Genomic DNA, 15,151 nt, shown 5'->3' on the forward strand with positions numbered 1-15,151 from the left:
TTAACTCCGTTTCCACCTCTTTACTTACTGTGGAACACCGGTGCACAATTGTGAGCTCCGAGCCCGTGTGTAGGTGACTGGGATGGGGGGGTGTTCTGTGATTTGTTGTGTGTGTGTGTTCATGTGAAATTAACCTAAATTTAAATGTGAATTATTCAGTAAATGTGAATTCTCTTTGTGATTGTTTTCCATGAGATTGTCATTGACCTTTTCTTTTTTTTCTTTTTCAGGAGAACTAAAGAAAACAATCGGTAAAATTACTGATATTCCTTTACACTTGATCCCCTTGAAAACACCTGGTTTATGTGCCCCCTTCAGGTTTTCAGCATTTTTATCCAGGTGCCGTCTGGGAGTCTGTCTCCCTCTTATGTGTCTAACGTCCCACCCCCACCTGATTATCAAACAGCCCTTCTTCCATTTGAGTCTCTGTTGATTTCTGTTCCTGGGCTTTCATCCTTTCTTATTTCTCCTTTTCTCATTTTACTCAACTATCTCCCAGTGAACTTTGTCAGCTTCTGTCCTGCAGTAAATCGTCACACTTTCATTAAGACATTGGAGATATGAAGGGTATTAAGTTGACAGATTCATGATTTTTAATATATACATATATTATAGGTTTATATTAGTGTGTACATATGAATATATATGTATATATTTCTGGGAAATATTCAAAATTAAGACCTCTGTCAAGTATTCCAAGTTAGGGCATTATTACCAATTAATACTTCCCAAACCCTTGTAAGAAAAGACTCCAAATTTTCAGTGTTAAACATCTCTGTCCATTGTCTTTTCACAGCCTGTGTCACGATAAATACCTGACATCACTCACTGGTCAGATGTGAGAGAGTGGGGCGTCCCTCTTCCACTGTCCTTGGTCATATGACCCAGGTGTTCCAAGGTCTCTAAATATTTTACATAATTTCTTCCGGCCTTTAAAAATGTCCAACCATTCCGGTTTGTCTATGCTTTGACATTATGTTGACACCGGTATCAAATGACAATAGCAGTTAAAAGTAAAAATTTACCAAAATATCAACTGTGTTAAGGTAAGTTAAAAAGTGATGCATCTCTGACTTGTACTTTTTATATGATGAGTACAAGAAAATAGTTGTCCAAGATTAAAAAAAAGACAATTTAAACATTCAAAGCTTAATATTGCTTTTATCCCTGAGAATGGTCTTTAGGAATATGTCCCTCTGTGTACAGAGCAGGTGTCATGTGACGAGTGCAACAAAACCAGGTTTCTCATGATGTAGCCTCTCCTGTTCGCTTCCTCATCACTGGTTTAGTCCCTGCTCCTGTGTGAATACGTTTGTTTTTTAATCTGAGAAAGGTGATAGTACCAGGACATGAGAACACTTAGTATTGCACATCCCAGCATTTCTGACCTAACTCCCTCATCGTTTTATTTCCTGACTTAGTTTCCTGTGCACAGGGGACAGGGGAGGGAGAACAGCATTGACCCTGATGGTTCCTACTTTCACAGACATGGGTCCCTGTGTGCTCCACAGTGAACTAGGAAAGGGGCCCACTTCTGTTCTTCTACTGACCCAATAATCTGTATTCTCTTGGAATGATTTGTTTATTTCTTCCTTTTCCCTTTCACCTGAGAGTGAACAGGAGACAGGTCAGTACCAATAACCTCCCCTGTCCTTCCCTCACCTGTTCCTTATTCTCTGTCTTTTCTCTCAGTGACCATCTATCTATTGTATCAGTGTCTTGGCCTTCCAGCTCTGATTCCCCTTGTTCACATGTTGTTCAATTTCTCCCATTATGACTCCTCCACTTAGCGTGCTGCAATCAAGGAGTCAAAGCCTTTCTGTCAAATGAATTTTATCAGTAGCATGTCTAGAAGTGTAGATAGTTTTAAATATTTGGGGTGTAAGAATTCTTCAAGGAAAACTCTGGTCTTTTGTTACAGAACCTTCCTCACTGTCATTCTTTCCCTTCATCCGATTCACTCAGCTTCATTCAGGCATGGCATAAAACAGACACTCAGATACAGTAACATAGAGAAATAATACGTGGACAAAAATGTTCTGAATAGACTCACATAAGAACCTAATCCTATAATAACCTATATGACCAGTCTTTCAGTAACTCTTGTACAGTGGATGTTGCAAATTTGTACACTTGAGGTACTGAAATTAGAATGGAATACATATATACAAAATTATTTATTTATTTATTATTTATATATAAATGCATATAATATAAATGCATTTATATATGCATGGAGAAACAATTTTAAATAGGACAAATATTTTAGTGTTGTTCATATAAAGTAAAAGAAATCAAAAATATTTTATTAAAATATTTCTAATAAGCACCTTTAAAAATATACATAACTTATTAAATATACCTCATTTCTCCTAGTCAAATGGCATTTTAATGCTTTATTTAATTTATTGGGTGACCACGGTTTATTAAAATATGCAGGCCTGAAGTGCCAATTCTCTCACACCTCATCTGTACATGGCAGTGTGTTCACCACCCCAGCCACGTATCCTGTCACCCTCTTAATTGTTTTAAGTATTTATGTCCCCACATGTCACATGGTATTTTTATATTGTAGTGATGATTTCAGTGCAATTAATTTTTAGGTATATTATTTATTCATGAAATAGACATGACCTGGCCACCTTGCAGAAACAAGCATTAGCCAATAAACCGCATACCTGACATTTATTTACACTGTGTACAAAACATCTGTCGTATTTATGTGCTGAGATATTTTTTCTTAGTTCAGAAAAAAAGCCTTGTAGTGTCCACTGAGAAACAGAATCTGCATCAGAGAATCCCAGTTCTGTCCCTTCCTGATTTCAGCACCCATCGGAATTCAGATTTCCTTCATTCAAAAATGAGTTAAAGCAGAAACTCAGATACAGTGCGGTTAAGAACCAACCCATGGCCAATAAACAGGGAGGACAGAGCAGCCAGACCCTGACCCTGTGTCACTGGGAGGAGCTGTGTGTCAGTGCTCCTTCCACAGTGTGGTGGCCACTCTGCACCATGTCGCTGCCGCAGCAGTGAGACTCACTGATGTGTTTAAATGCATCTAATGAGCATAATAAGACCAAGAAATAAAATAACAGAAACATAAGTATTTCAAAGAGACCAAGAATACTTTCAGCCTGGCCTGTGGTGGCCCCGTGGTTAGAGCGTGCACTTGGAACACCGAGGTGGCCACTTCGACCCTGGACTTGCCCGGACACAGCACCCAGGGCAGCAGCTACAGCTACAGTGAAGCAGCTCTGAGTCCACACTCTTCCCTCCTGCCTGCCATTCTTTCTCTATGTAATATTAATAAATAAAATATTAAAAAAACAATTATTGTATTAATTAATCAGAAAAATGAATATACTTCAAATTACATATTATTTTCTAAATTACCTTGTTTGCAACCTTGTATTTACTGTAGAACACCTGTGGACAATAGTGAACTCTGAACCCGCGTGTAGGGGTGCCTATGTTGGGGGTGTGATTTGCTGTGTGTTTGCTTGTTCACCTGAAATTCCCCTAATATTAAATTTGAATTAATCAATAAATTTCAATTCTCTTTGTTATTGTTTCTCATGAAATCCACATTGACCTTTTTTCTTTCTTTTTCAGAGGAATTGAAGGAAAAAATAGGTAAATTTAGTGTTATTTCTTTATCTTGATCCAATTGAAAATATCTGGTTTATTTCTCTCTTTAACACCTCTGTACTTTTTATTTGTTCCATGGGCTTTACTTCATTTCTGTTTCCTACCCTCCATTCTTTCTCATTCTGTCTTTTCTCATCTTACACAGTTATTTCCCTGTAAATGTTGATTGCTTCAGTCTTGCAGTAAATTGTCACAATTTCATTAAGACATTGGTGAGATGAAGGGTATTAAGCTAACAGATACATGATACCTAATATATACATATAAGATTATATTAATGTGTATATATTAATATAAATGTATGTACAGTATTTTCCAAAAATATTTAAACTGAAGACCTCTATCAAGTATTCCAAAATTGAGGGCCCATTATTATGTATTTGCTATTTCTCTAAAGTCTTGAGAGAAAAAACTACAAACTTTCAGTGTCCAATGCCTCTGTGCATTGTCTCCTCAAAGCCTGTGTCGTGATAAATACCGGACATCAGTCACTGGTCAGGTGTGAGAGAATGGGGCGTCCCTCGTCCATTGTCCTTGGTCATATGACCTAGTGTTCCAAGGCATCTAAATAGTTCACATAAATTTCTCTGGCCTTTAAAAATATCCAACCATGCTCCTTTTTTATTCTTTGGCATTGTGTTGACACTGATATCAAATAACAAACTGCATTTAAAAAAATCAATTTATAGAAGGATGAAGTGTCTTAAGGCAAGTGGAAAAGTGATACATCTCTTACCTGTACTTTTCATGTGAAATGTAAGACAAACAATATTGATCACAATGCTATAAAAAGATAAAGTAAACTTAATCATTCAAAACTTAATATTGTCTTTTTGTAACCAGAATTACAATATTTTTTTTCCTAGGGAAATTCCTCTAGTGTACAGAGTGGATTTCATGTGACTAGTGCAGCAAAAGCTCTTTGTTGAGTTGGGTGCCTCTACTGTATGCTTACTCATTGCTAGTGAAGTCCCTGTCTCATATGTGAATACGTATTTTTATAATCTCAAAAAGGTGATAGTCCCATGACACGGAAATGCTTGCTGTTTCTCATTCCAGAATTTCTGACCTAACTCCTTTTTTGTTTTATGTCTTGACTTGGTTTCTTGTGCATAAGGGACAGGGGAGGGGCCCTGGCCGGTTGGCTCTGTGGCAGAGTGTCGGCCTGGGGTGCAGAAGTCCTGGGTTCGATTTCCGGCCGGGGCACACAGGAGAAGCGCCCATCTGCTTCTTCACCCCTCCGCACTCCTTCCTCTCTGTCTCTCTCTTCAACTCCCGCAGCGAGGCTCCATTGGAGCAAAAGATGGCCCGGGTGCTGGGGATGACTCCTTGGCCTCTGCCCCAGGCGCTGGAGTGGCTCTGGTCGCGACAGAGCGATGCCCGGGAGGGGCAGAGCATCGCCCCCTGGTGGGCAGAGCATCGCCCCCCGGTGGGCGTGCCGGGTGGATCCCAGTCGGGCGCATGCGGGAGTCTGTCTGACTGTCTCTCCCCGTTTCCAGGTTCAGAAAAATACAAAAGAAAAAAAAAAAAAAAGAAGGCTCTATAGTCTTAGACAACAGTTGGGCAATTCTTTTTTTAAATTTTTCTATTTAAGAACAACAACAAAAAAAGGGACAGGGGAGGGAAAACAGCATTGACTCCGATGGTGAGGTGTCCTTAGGACCTCAGGGCTCCTACTTTCACAGATATGGGTCCATGTGTGCTCCACAGTGGACTAGGAAATGGAGGGGCTTTTTTCTGTTTACTTTCCTACCCAATATTATGTTCCTATTGGGAATGAGTTGTTTATTTCTTATTTTTCCCTTTCAGCTGTGAGTGAACAAGGAAAAGGTAAGTGCCAATAACCAACTCCCCTTATAATTCTCTCAATTGTTCCTTATACTGTTGTCTTCATCTGAATGGTCATCTCAGTATTATCTCAGTATCTTGGTTTTCCAACTCTGATTCCCTGACTTCATTTATTGTTCAGTTTCCTCCATTATGACCCCTCTAATTTTCTTGTTGTTACATCAAGTTTTTCAGAGCCTTTATGTGAAATTAGTTTTATCAATAAGATATGTGGAAGTGTAGGTACTTGTAAATTTAGTTGGTGTAAGTTTTCTCCAAAGACAGCTCAGATCATTTGATTCAGAACCTCCCTCACTGTCCATGACTTGTCCACGTTGGAGAAACAACATGTAGCAGATGTAGGGCTTTCGCTGTCACTGTGTTACAGAGTGTCAACAACCTGTCTCATATGTGAGCTGAGATATTTGTTTCCTGGTTAAGAAAAAGGCCAGTAAGGTCCACTGAGAAGGAGAATCTCTGTCAGAGAATCCCAGTCCTTTCTCTCCCTTGAATTCAGCACCCATTAGAATTAAGATTTCCTTCATTCGGAAATGAATTAAAACAGATACTCAAATACTGTGTGGTTAACAACCAACCCCTGGACAAAAACACAGAGGACGCAGCCGCCAGACCCCTGACCTGTGTCACTGGGAGGAGCTGTGTGTCAGTGCTCCTTCCACAGTGTGGTGGCCACTCTGCACCATGCCGCTGCCGCAGCAGTGAGACTCACTGACATGTTTAAAAGCATCTAATTATCGTACTTAAGATAACAAATGGAATAACAGAAACAAAAATATCTCAAATAGACCAAGAATATTTTAGCCTAGCCCAAAGGTCCCCAAACATTTTACACAGGGGCCAGTTCCCTGTCTCTCAGACCATTGGAGGCCGGACTATAAAAAAAACTATGAACAAATCCCTATGCACACTGCTGCATGTTTCCCCTATTATAAGACACCTCCTAAAAATAAGACAGCCCCCGTCCTTTGGGGGTAAAATTAATATAGTACAGGGTCTTATAATAGGGGAAACATGGTGTGTAGTAATGTGGGGGGAGACTTTTGGGCAAAGGGAGGTTATAGAGGCCTTTATATTGCTGTACATTTGGGGAGTATAGGGGCCATTGTACTGTGTAGTGATGGTTATAGAGCTTTGCCTTTCTTCCTACTTCTGTTACTTCACACTGCTCCCGGTGATGTAGCCGCAGACCGCATGTGCGTCATGTGCTGCGCTTCCGGAGCCATGAGGCGTGCATCCTGCGTCACCAGAAGTAGTGCTGTACGTGAGCGACGCAGCACTTTGCCGTGCCTCCCCACACAGTACTCTCACTGAGCACCAATGAAAGAGGTGCCCCTTCCGAAAGTGCGGGGGGCTGATAGATGGCCTCAGGGGGGCCGCATGCAGCCCGCGGGCTGTAGTTTGGGGACCCCTGGCCTAGCCTGTGGTGGCCCCGTGGACAGAGCGTGGACCTGGAACACTGAGGTCCCAGTTAGACCCTGGACTTGCCAGGACACGGCACACAGGGCAGCAGCTACAACTAAAGTGAAGCAGCTATGAGTCTATAAGATTCCCTTCCGCCTCCATTTTTTTCTCAGCACTATTAATAAATAAAATGTTTTCAAAAACATAAATATTTTATAAAATGAAGAGAAAAACAAAGTTTTAATTTTTTATTATTTTACTAAATGAACACCCTTTTTAAGTTATTCATTTACTGTAGAATACTGTGGACAATAGCGAGCTCTGACTCATTGGGTAGCTGTGTTGAGGCAGATGTGTTTTTTTTGTGTGTGTGTTTCTGTGTTCATCTGAAATGTAGTCTATTTAACTTTAAATTTTTTCTGGCCTTTAGAAATATCCAACCATGCCCGTTTTCTCCGCTTTAGCATTATGTTGACACCAGTGTCCTATGACAAATGGCACTTCAAATCAACAGATTGCAGAAAGAATAAGTGGCTTAAGACAAGTGGAAAAGTGATACATCTCTGACCTTTTATTTTTTGTCTGAAGGGTGCAAGAAAAATTATTGACCTCACAGTCCCAAAAGAAGAAAATTTAATCATCTGCAGCCTAATGTTTTGTAACAACGATTGCAATTATATTATTTTTCCCTGGGACTGTTCTTTAGGAATATGTCCCTCTCTGTACAGAGCAGGGGTCATGTGAGGAGTGCAACAGTAACTGTCAGGATGGGTGCCTTTACTCTACACTCCCTCAACGCTGGTGAACTCTGTCTCATATGTGAATATGGTCTTTTTAAATCTGAAACGTGATTGTTCCAATGACCGAGGAATACTTAATATTGCACATCCCAGAATTTCTGACCTAACACCCTCATTATTTTATTTTCTCATTTAGTTTCTTGTGCACAAGGGACAGGGGAGGGAACACAGCATTGTTTCTGATGAATGAGGTGTTTTTCAGAACCTGATGGTTCCTACTTTCACAGACATGGGTCCATGTGTGCTCCAGAGTAGACTAGGAAATGGAGGGGTTATTTCTGTTTACTTTCCAACCCAATATTCTGTTTTCACTGGGAATGAGTTGTTTATTTCTTCCTCTTACTTTTCAGCCAAGAAGGAACGGAGCAAAGGTAAGTCCTGCTTACCTACCCCACTGTCCTTCCCTCATCTATTCCTCTTTCCCTTCTCCTCAACTCCCTTCTTTTCTCCGTGTGTCTTAGCCTTTTTACTCTGATTAGGTATTTTCATTTTCTTTTTAATTTCTCCCTTTATTATCCCACCATTTTTCTTGTTGTTGCAATCAAGGAGACAGGACCTTTCTGTCAAGTGAATTTTACTAATCAGATATCTGGAAGGTTAGGTACATTTAAAGTTTCTGAGTGTAAGTTTTCTCTAAGGACAGTGACGTCATGGGGTTCAGAACCTCCCTCACTGTCATTTCTTTCCCTTCATCTGAGTCACTCAGCTTCATTCAGGCCTGAATTAAAACAGACACTCAAATACAATAAGGTTGCAAATTAATTGATGGACAAAAATGTTGTGAATAGATTCACATTCACATGAACCTTAAACTGTATTTACCTGCATGAGCATTCTTTCAGTCACTCTTGTAGAGTAATATTTGCAATCTTAGACTGTGTAGTCACTGCAATTAGAACTGAACACATATATATATACACATGAACATCCACAGACCAGTTTAAATATGAAAGATATTTCTTAGTGGTCTACGTACAGTGAAAACTGATCAAGAATACTACAAAATTGAGACTCCTGGACATAGATAAAAGTGCAGTGGTTACCGGAGTGGGGAAGGGAGGGGAGAGAGGTGGAAGATGAGGGGCATAAAGAAGCAAAATGTAGAGTAACGGAGGATGATTTGACTTTGAGTGATGGGTATACAGCATAATCAACTGTCTAAATGATGTGGAGATGTTTTCTCTAAAACTATGTACTCTGGTTGACCAATATCACCCTGTTAAATTTAATTGTCTATATAAAAAATAAATAAACACATATCAGAATGAGCCTGACTAGGCGGTGGCACAGTGGATGGAGCGTCGGACTGGGATGCGGAGGACACAGGTTCGAAACCCCAAGGTCACAGCTTGAGTGTGGGCTAATCTGGTTCAAACAAGGTTCACCAACTGTGGCCCAAGGTTGCCAGTTTGAGCAAGGGGTCACTCGATCTGCTGTAGCCCCCAGGTCAAGGCACATATGAAAAAGCAATCAGTGAACAACTAAGGAGCCGCAACAAAAAATTGATGCTTCTGATCTCTGTCCCTTCCTGTCTGTCTGTCCCTGTCTGTCCCTCTCACTGTCTCTGTCACAAAAAATAAATAAATAAATATAAATATAAATAAAACATAGCAGAAAGAATATTTTTAAAAATTTTTAGAGTTTATTAAATACACTTCATTTCTCCTATTTTAAACGGATTTTTTTTTATCTTTTATAGGATTTCCTGGAGTGACCTTGAGTAACAAAAATAAACAGATCTCAGGTGCAAAATTCTCTCATACTTCATGTGTTCAGTGTAGTGTGCTCAGCACCCCAGTCACTTATACTTCTGTTACCCTTTTATTTATTTTAATCTTTGTGTCTCCATATACTACATGGTATTTTAAAATTGTAGTAATGATTTCTGTGAAATGGATTTCCATGGTATATTCTTTATTATGGAACACACAATTGTTGGCTATGGTGCAGAAACAACCATTAGCAGATGGGGGACTTTTGCTGCCTCTTCTTTACAGTGTGTGGAACACCTGTCTCATGTGTGTGAGCTTAAATATTTGTTACTTCATTAAGAGAAAGGCACAGTAAGGTCCAGTGAGGAAAAAAATCCCTGTCAGAGAATCCAAATCCTTTCTCTGTCCTGAATTAAGCATCTATGAGATGTAAGATTTCCTTTGTTCAAAAATGAGTTAAATCAGAAACTCAAACTCATTGTGATTAAAAATCCATCCGTGGACAAAAGCATGGAGGACGCAGCCCCCAGACCCCTGACCCTGTGTCACTGGGAGGAGCTGTGTGTCAGTGCTCCTTCCACAGTGTGGTGGCCACTCTGCACAATGTCGCTGCCACAGCAGTGAGACTAACTGATGTGTTTAAAGTATCCAGTGACCATACAAAGCTACAAACACAGTAACAGGAACATAAGTATTTCAAATAGACCAAGACGATTTTTAGCTTCACATGCAGTCACGCAGTGGATAGAGTGTGGACCTGGAACACTGAGGTGGCCAGTTTGACCCTGGACTTGCCTGGACACGGCACACAGGGCAGCAGCTACAGCTACAGTGAAGCAGCTACAAGTCCATATGCTTCCCTCCTACCTCTCATCCATTTTCTCTGTACTATTAATATAAAAAATATTTTCAAAAACAATTTTTTTATAAATTAATTAGAAAAATCAGTATTTTAAAATTTTTATTATTTTACTAAAATAACTTTCTTTTCCACATTTTCACTTACGTAGAACACCTGTGCACAATAGTGAGCTCTGAGCTATTGTGTACGAGTCTGTTTCGGGGGAGGGTGGTGTGTGTGATGTGTGTGTGTGTGTGTGTTCATCTGAAATTAACCTATTTATAAATTTGAATTTATCAGTAAATTTGAATTCTCTTTGTGTTTGTTTTCTATAAAAATGACATTGATATTTTGTTTTGTTTTGTTTCAGGAGAATTTAAGAAGAAATATGGTAAAATTACTGATATTCTTTTACTCTTGATCCACTTGAAAACATTTGGTTTATTTTTCTCTTGGACATTTCTGGGCTTTTTATCCAACTGCTTTCTCTTGGTCTGTCCTCTTCCTAGATGTTCACTGTCTTTCCTCGATTCTGAGACAGCGCTTCTCCCATCTGTGGCTCCATTTCTGTTTCCTACCTTCCATCCTTTCCCATTCCTTCTTTTCTCATTTTACACAAATATTTCCCTGTAAATTTTGGCTGCTCTGTATTGCAGTAAATTGTCACAGTTTCATTGAGACATTGATGAGATGAAGGGTATTCACTAGACAGAATCATGACCAAAGTGGAAGAAAAAAAAAGATAAAAAATACAAGAAAAAAATGGAAAAGTTATACACTGTGGATTTTTCCTGGTTTTGAGAGGTTATCTTCTTTCTTTATCTTTCTTCTCTCTCTTTTTGCCCGGTGGTGCTGTACCCCAGGTTCTGCCCCTGTGGCACTCTTAGGCAGAGATTTGCTGTTGGTTTGTTACGGTGATGACATAAACTAGACCTCATTCTCGTTTGTAGTCGGGGCTTGTTAGCTTTTGCAGGCTCCAACAACGAAGAGTCCGTTTTCCCGGAACCTCTCCCCACGTCTCTCCTTCCTGATCCAGTAGCCTGAGGCTCCAGCTGTGAAGTTTCCCCAGGCACTGCCTGGAGAGCAAGAGGCTCTAAGAACTGCCAAATCTTCCCTTTATCTCCACTCAACGCAGGGTTCTGGGTAAGGCTTTGCCAGCCAGAACCACCAGCGTAAGCCAGCAGGGCAGTGAGCAGACTGTGGGTTAGGCTCCTTTATAAGGGTTATGGGGTAGGTCTAGTTTGCCTCATTATTCTGCGGGTCTGCTCTCCAGAGTCTGCCTGCTCCAGCAAGCTGCCTGCACTCACAGCCCCAGCTCCCCAGCACTTCCGCAGTTCTCCGTGGGAATGTGCTTGGTAGCCTGTGTTGGCTGGTGGTAGCGCTCCACCTGGACAGGAACCTGGCCCCCAAGCACTTCCTACCGGCTGTTGGCCTGGGAGCCAGGATTGCATAGAACCTCTGGGTACAGGCCATGCAAGAAGACCACTACTGACAGTCTCTGACCCAGCCCCTCCGTCCGAAACATGGGCACCCACACCCAGAGCGCCAGGTGGAACCACTCGCACACTGCCCGCGCTCGTCAACCAGGAGACCAGCAGTGAATAAAGCCCAAAGCTGCTCTGGTATCAGTCGCTGCAGGCAACCCACTTGCTCACCTCTGCGGGGGTTTGCTGCTGGCATTAGTTCTGTGTTGCCAATCTCGAGTTGAGCCCTGGGCACACTCTCTCCTTGGCTTGAACATCTCTGCCCTAGCCCAGCTTATTCCCTCTCCTCTAGCCCTCCCTTCATCTCGGATCCAACTGAAAGCAGCCCTTCCTCAGGTCAGTGAGGAAAGTGGAATACTCCGTTCTCTGTCTTAATTCCTTCAGAGTGGGTTATATATTCAGCCACCCTTTAGCCCAATCGTACCTTTGTTTGGTGTGTGTATATTTCAGATGCTCCTGAGATTTTTTTTCTGTCTCTAGTTGTTAAATCTGTTGAAATTCCAGAGGATGGTATGAGGATCACCCCTCATAGTGCCATTTCTCTGATGTCATTCAATATTATGCTTTTCTATCCCCAGTTACAAATACATATAATTTTTTTCTAAAGAATGGTCTTCAAGGACATAACCCTTGAATGTACAGAGTAGTGTTTATATGACTAATGAACCAAAATCAGTTTTGTAGAGATCGGGGCCTCTACTGTACATTTCCTCCTCACTGGTGAAGTCCCATCTCACATGTGAATACGTTTCTTTTTTATCTGAAATAGGTGATATTCCTCTGATATGAGAATGCTTATATTGCACATCCTCGAACCTCTGACCTAACTCCCTCAAACTTTTATTTCCTGATTTAGTTTCTTGTGCACAAGAACAGGGGAGGGAACACAGCATTGCCTTCAATGGGTGTCATGTCCTTCAGAACCTCAGGGTTCCTACTTTCACAGACATGGGTCAATACCTATAGGATGAACAACCAATGGGGACCCATTTCTGCTCCCCTTTCTACCAGACAGTCTGTTTTCACTTGAAATGATTTCTTTATTTCTTCCTTTTCCTTTTCAGCTAAGACTGAACAGCAGACAGGTCAGTACCGATAACCTACCCCACTTGTTATTCTTTCATCTCCTCCTTACACTGTTGTCCTCCCTCTCAGTGACCTTCTCGCTATTACCTCAGCATCTTGTCCTCCCAGCTCTGATTCTCCGTCTTCACATGTTATTCAGTTTCTCCCATTATGACCTCTCCAATTGTCTTGTTGTTGCATCAAGGAACCAGAGCCTTTCTGTAAAATTATTTTTATCAATAACATATCTGGAAGTGTAGGTACTTTTAATGATTTTGGGTGTAAATTTTCTCTGAGAACAGCTCTGCTTTTTGATACAGAACCTCCCTCACTGTCATTTATTCCCTTCTGCTGATTCACTCAGCTTCCTTCAGCCCTGATGTAACACAGACACTCAGAAACACTAAGTTAGAGAATAAATAGGTGTCAAAGAACATTTTAAATAGACACACATAAGAACCTAACCCTGTAATAACCTATACGAGCAATCTTTCAGTAAGTGTTGTACAGTGGTTGTTTCAAATTTATACAGTGAAGGTTGTGAAATTAGAATTGAACACTTACATATATGTTTGTGTGTGTCTGTGTTTGTATAATATATCTATATATATGCATGCATAGACCATTTTAACATAACAAATATATTATAGTTGACCATATAGGTTGAAAGAAATAAAAAAATTTTATTAAATTGTATCAAATAAATATTTTTAAATTTTACAGAAAGTTTTAAATATGCTTCATTTTTCTTATTTAAAGGGACTTTTAATAATTTATTGAATTTATTGGGATGACCTTGCTTAGTAAAACTATGCAGGTTGCAATGGTGAATTGTATCACACCTCATCTGTACATGACAATGTTTCACCACCCCATTCATGCATCCTTCTGTCACCATTTTATTTATTTTAAATCTTTATGTCATCACATGTCACATTGTATTTTTCTAATTGTAGTGGTGATTTCAGTGAAATGGATTTCCAAGTATATTCTTTATTCATGGAGTAGACGAGACTTGTCCATGTGACAGAAACAACCAATAGCAGAAAGAACGCTTTCGCTCCGTCTTCTTTACCATGTGTAGAAATCCTGTCCATGTGTGTGCTTGAAAACTTGTTTCTTGGTTAACAGAGAGGCAAAGTAAGATCAAGGGAGAAACAGAATCTCAGTCAGAGAATCCCAGTCCTTTCTCTACCTTGAATTCAACACCCATGAGTATTAGGATACTCTTCATTCAAAAATGAAGTAAAACAGAAACTCAAATACAGTGTGGTTAACAAACAATCCGTGGACAAAAACACAGAGAACACAGGCACCCAGACCCCTGAGCCTGTGTCACTGGGAGGAGCTGTGTGTCAGTGCTCCTTCCACAGTGTGGTGGCCACTCTGCACGATGTCGCTACCACAGCAGTGAGACTCACTGACGTGTTTAAACAGGAAAACCAATATTTTCTAAATTTTATAATATTTTATTCAATAAATCCTTGTTCAACTTTCCTATTTACTATAGTATAATATGGACGGTAGTGAGCTCGGAGCCCGTGTTTAGGTGTGTGTGTAGGGGAGGCATGTCTGATTTGCGGTGTGCTTGTGAGTTATTATGAAATGTGGTGAGGTTAAATTTAAAGTTAAATTTATTAGTAAATTTGAATTCTCTTAGTGGTTGATTACCATGAAATTGACATTGAATTTTTTTTTTCAGATGAATTGGAGAAAAAAATAGGTAAAATTACTGATATTTTTTTACTCTTGATCCAATTGAAAACATCCGCTTTATATTCAGCTTTGACATTACTGACCTTTTTATAAAAAGTACCTTCCACTGGCATGTCTTCCAGTGAGATGTCTACTGTTTCTTACTTGATTTTGTTTCCGAAGTAAGAAGTGAGGAGGCAGAGAGACAGACTCCTGCATGTGCCCGGCTGGAATCCACCCAACATGTCCACCATGGAGCGATGCTCTGCCCATTTGGGGCATTGCTCCATTTCAACCGCCCCATTCTAGCACCTGAGGCAGAGGCCATGGAGCCATGCTCAGTGCCTGGGGCCAACTTTGCTAAAATTGAGCCTTGGCTTTGGGAGGGGAGAAGAGACACAGAGAGAAAGGAGAAAGGGAGAGGTGGAGAAGCAATGAGTGCTTCTCCTGTGTGCCCTGGACGGGAATCAAACCCGGGACTTCCACACGACGGGCCAATGCTCTACAGCTGAGACAACCGACCAGGGCTCCCCTTACTTGATTTTCAGAAATCATTTCTTTTATTTGGAACTCTGTCCATTTCTCTTTCCTACCTTCCATTCTTTCTCCTTCCTTCTTTTTTACTTTACGGAATCATGTCCCTGTAAACATTGGCGG

At 40.6% G+C, this 15,151-nt stretch overlaps 1 protein-coding gene across 20 annotated transcripts in view; it reads left to right on the top strand.

Annotated features, from left to right (window-relative positions):
* The window catches only part of LOC136322824 (E3 ubiquitin-protein ligase TRIM39-like), a 243,055-nt gene that overhangs the window by 116,004 nt on the left and 111,900 nt on the right, over positions 1 to 15,151 (top strand). For 16 of the 20 annotated variants that reach the window (XM_066254733.1, XM_066254828.1, XM_066255299.1 and 13 more), the window contains 8 exons: positions 231 to 251; positions 3,613 to 3,633; positions 5,458 to 5,478; positions 8,048 to 8,068; positions 9,397 to 9,441; positions 10,621 to 10,641; positions 12,799 to 12,819; positions 14,502 to 14,522. In XM_066254733.1, the coding sequence (XP_066110830.1) occupies positions 231 to 251; positions 3,613 to 3,633; positions 5,458 to 5,478; positions 8,048 to 8,068; positions 9,397 to 9,441; positions 10,621 to 10,641; positions 12,799 to 12,819; positions 14,502 to 14,522 (192 nt within the window). The remainder of the gene's footprint in view (positions 1 to 230; positions 252 to 3,612; positions 3,634 to 5,457; positions 5,479 to 8,047; positions 8,069 to 9,396; positions 9,442 to 10,620; positions 10,642 to 12,798; positions 12,820 to 14,501; positions 14,523 to 15,151) is intronic. The other 4 variants (XM_066254982.1, XM_066254775.1, XM_066255565.1 and 1 more) reach the window with 4 other exon arrangements.

This window comes from Saccopteryx bilineata, chromosome 1 (assembly GCF_036850765.1).
Source record: "Saccopteryx bilineata isolate mSacBil1 chromosome 1, mSacBil1_pri_phased_curated, whole genome shotgun sequence".
NCBI classification, from domain to species: Eukaryota; Metazoa; Chordata; class Mammalia; order Chiroptera; family Emballonuridae; genus Saccopteryx; species Saccopteryx bilineata.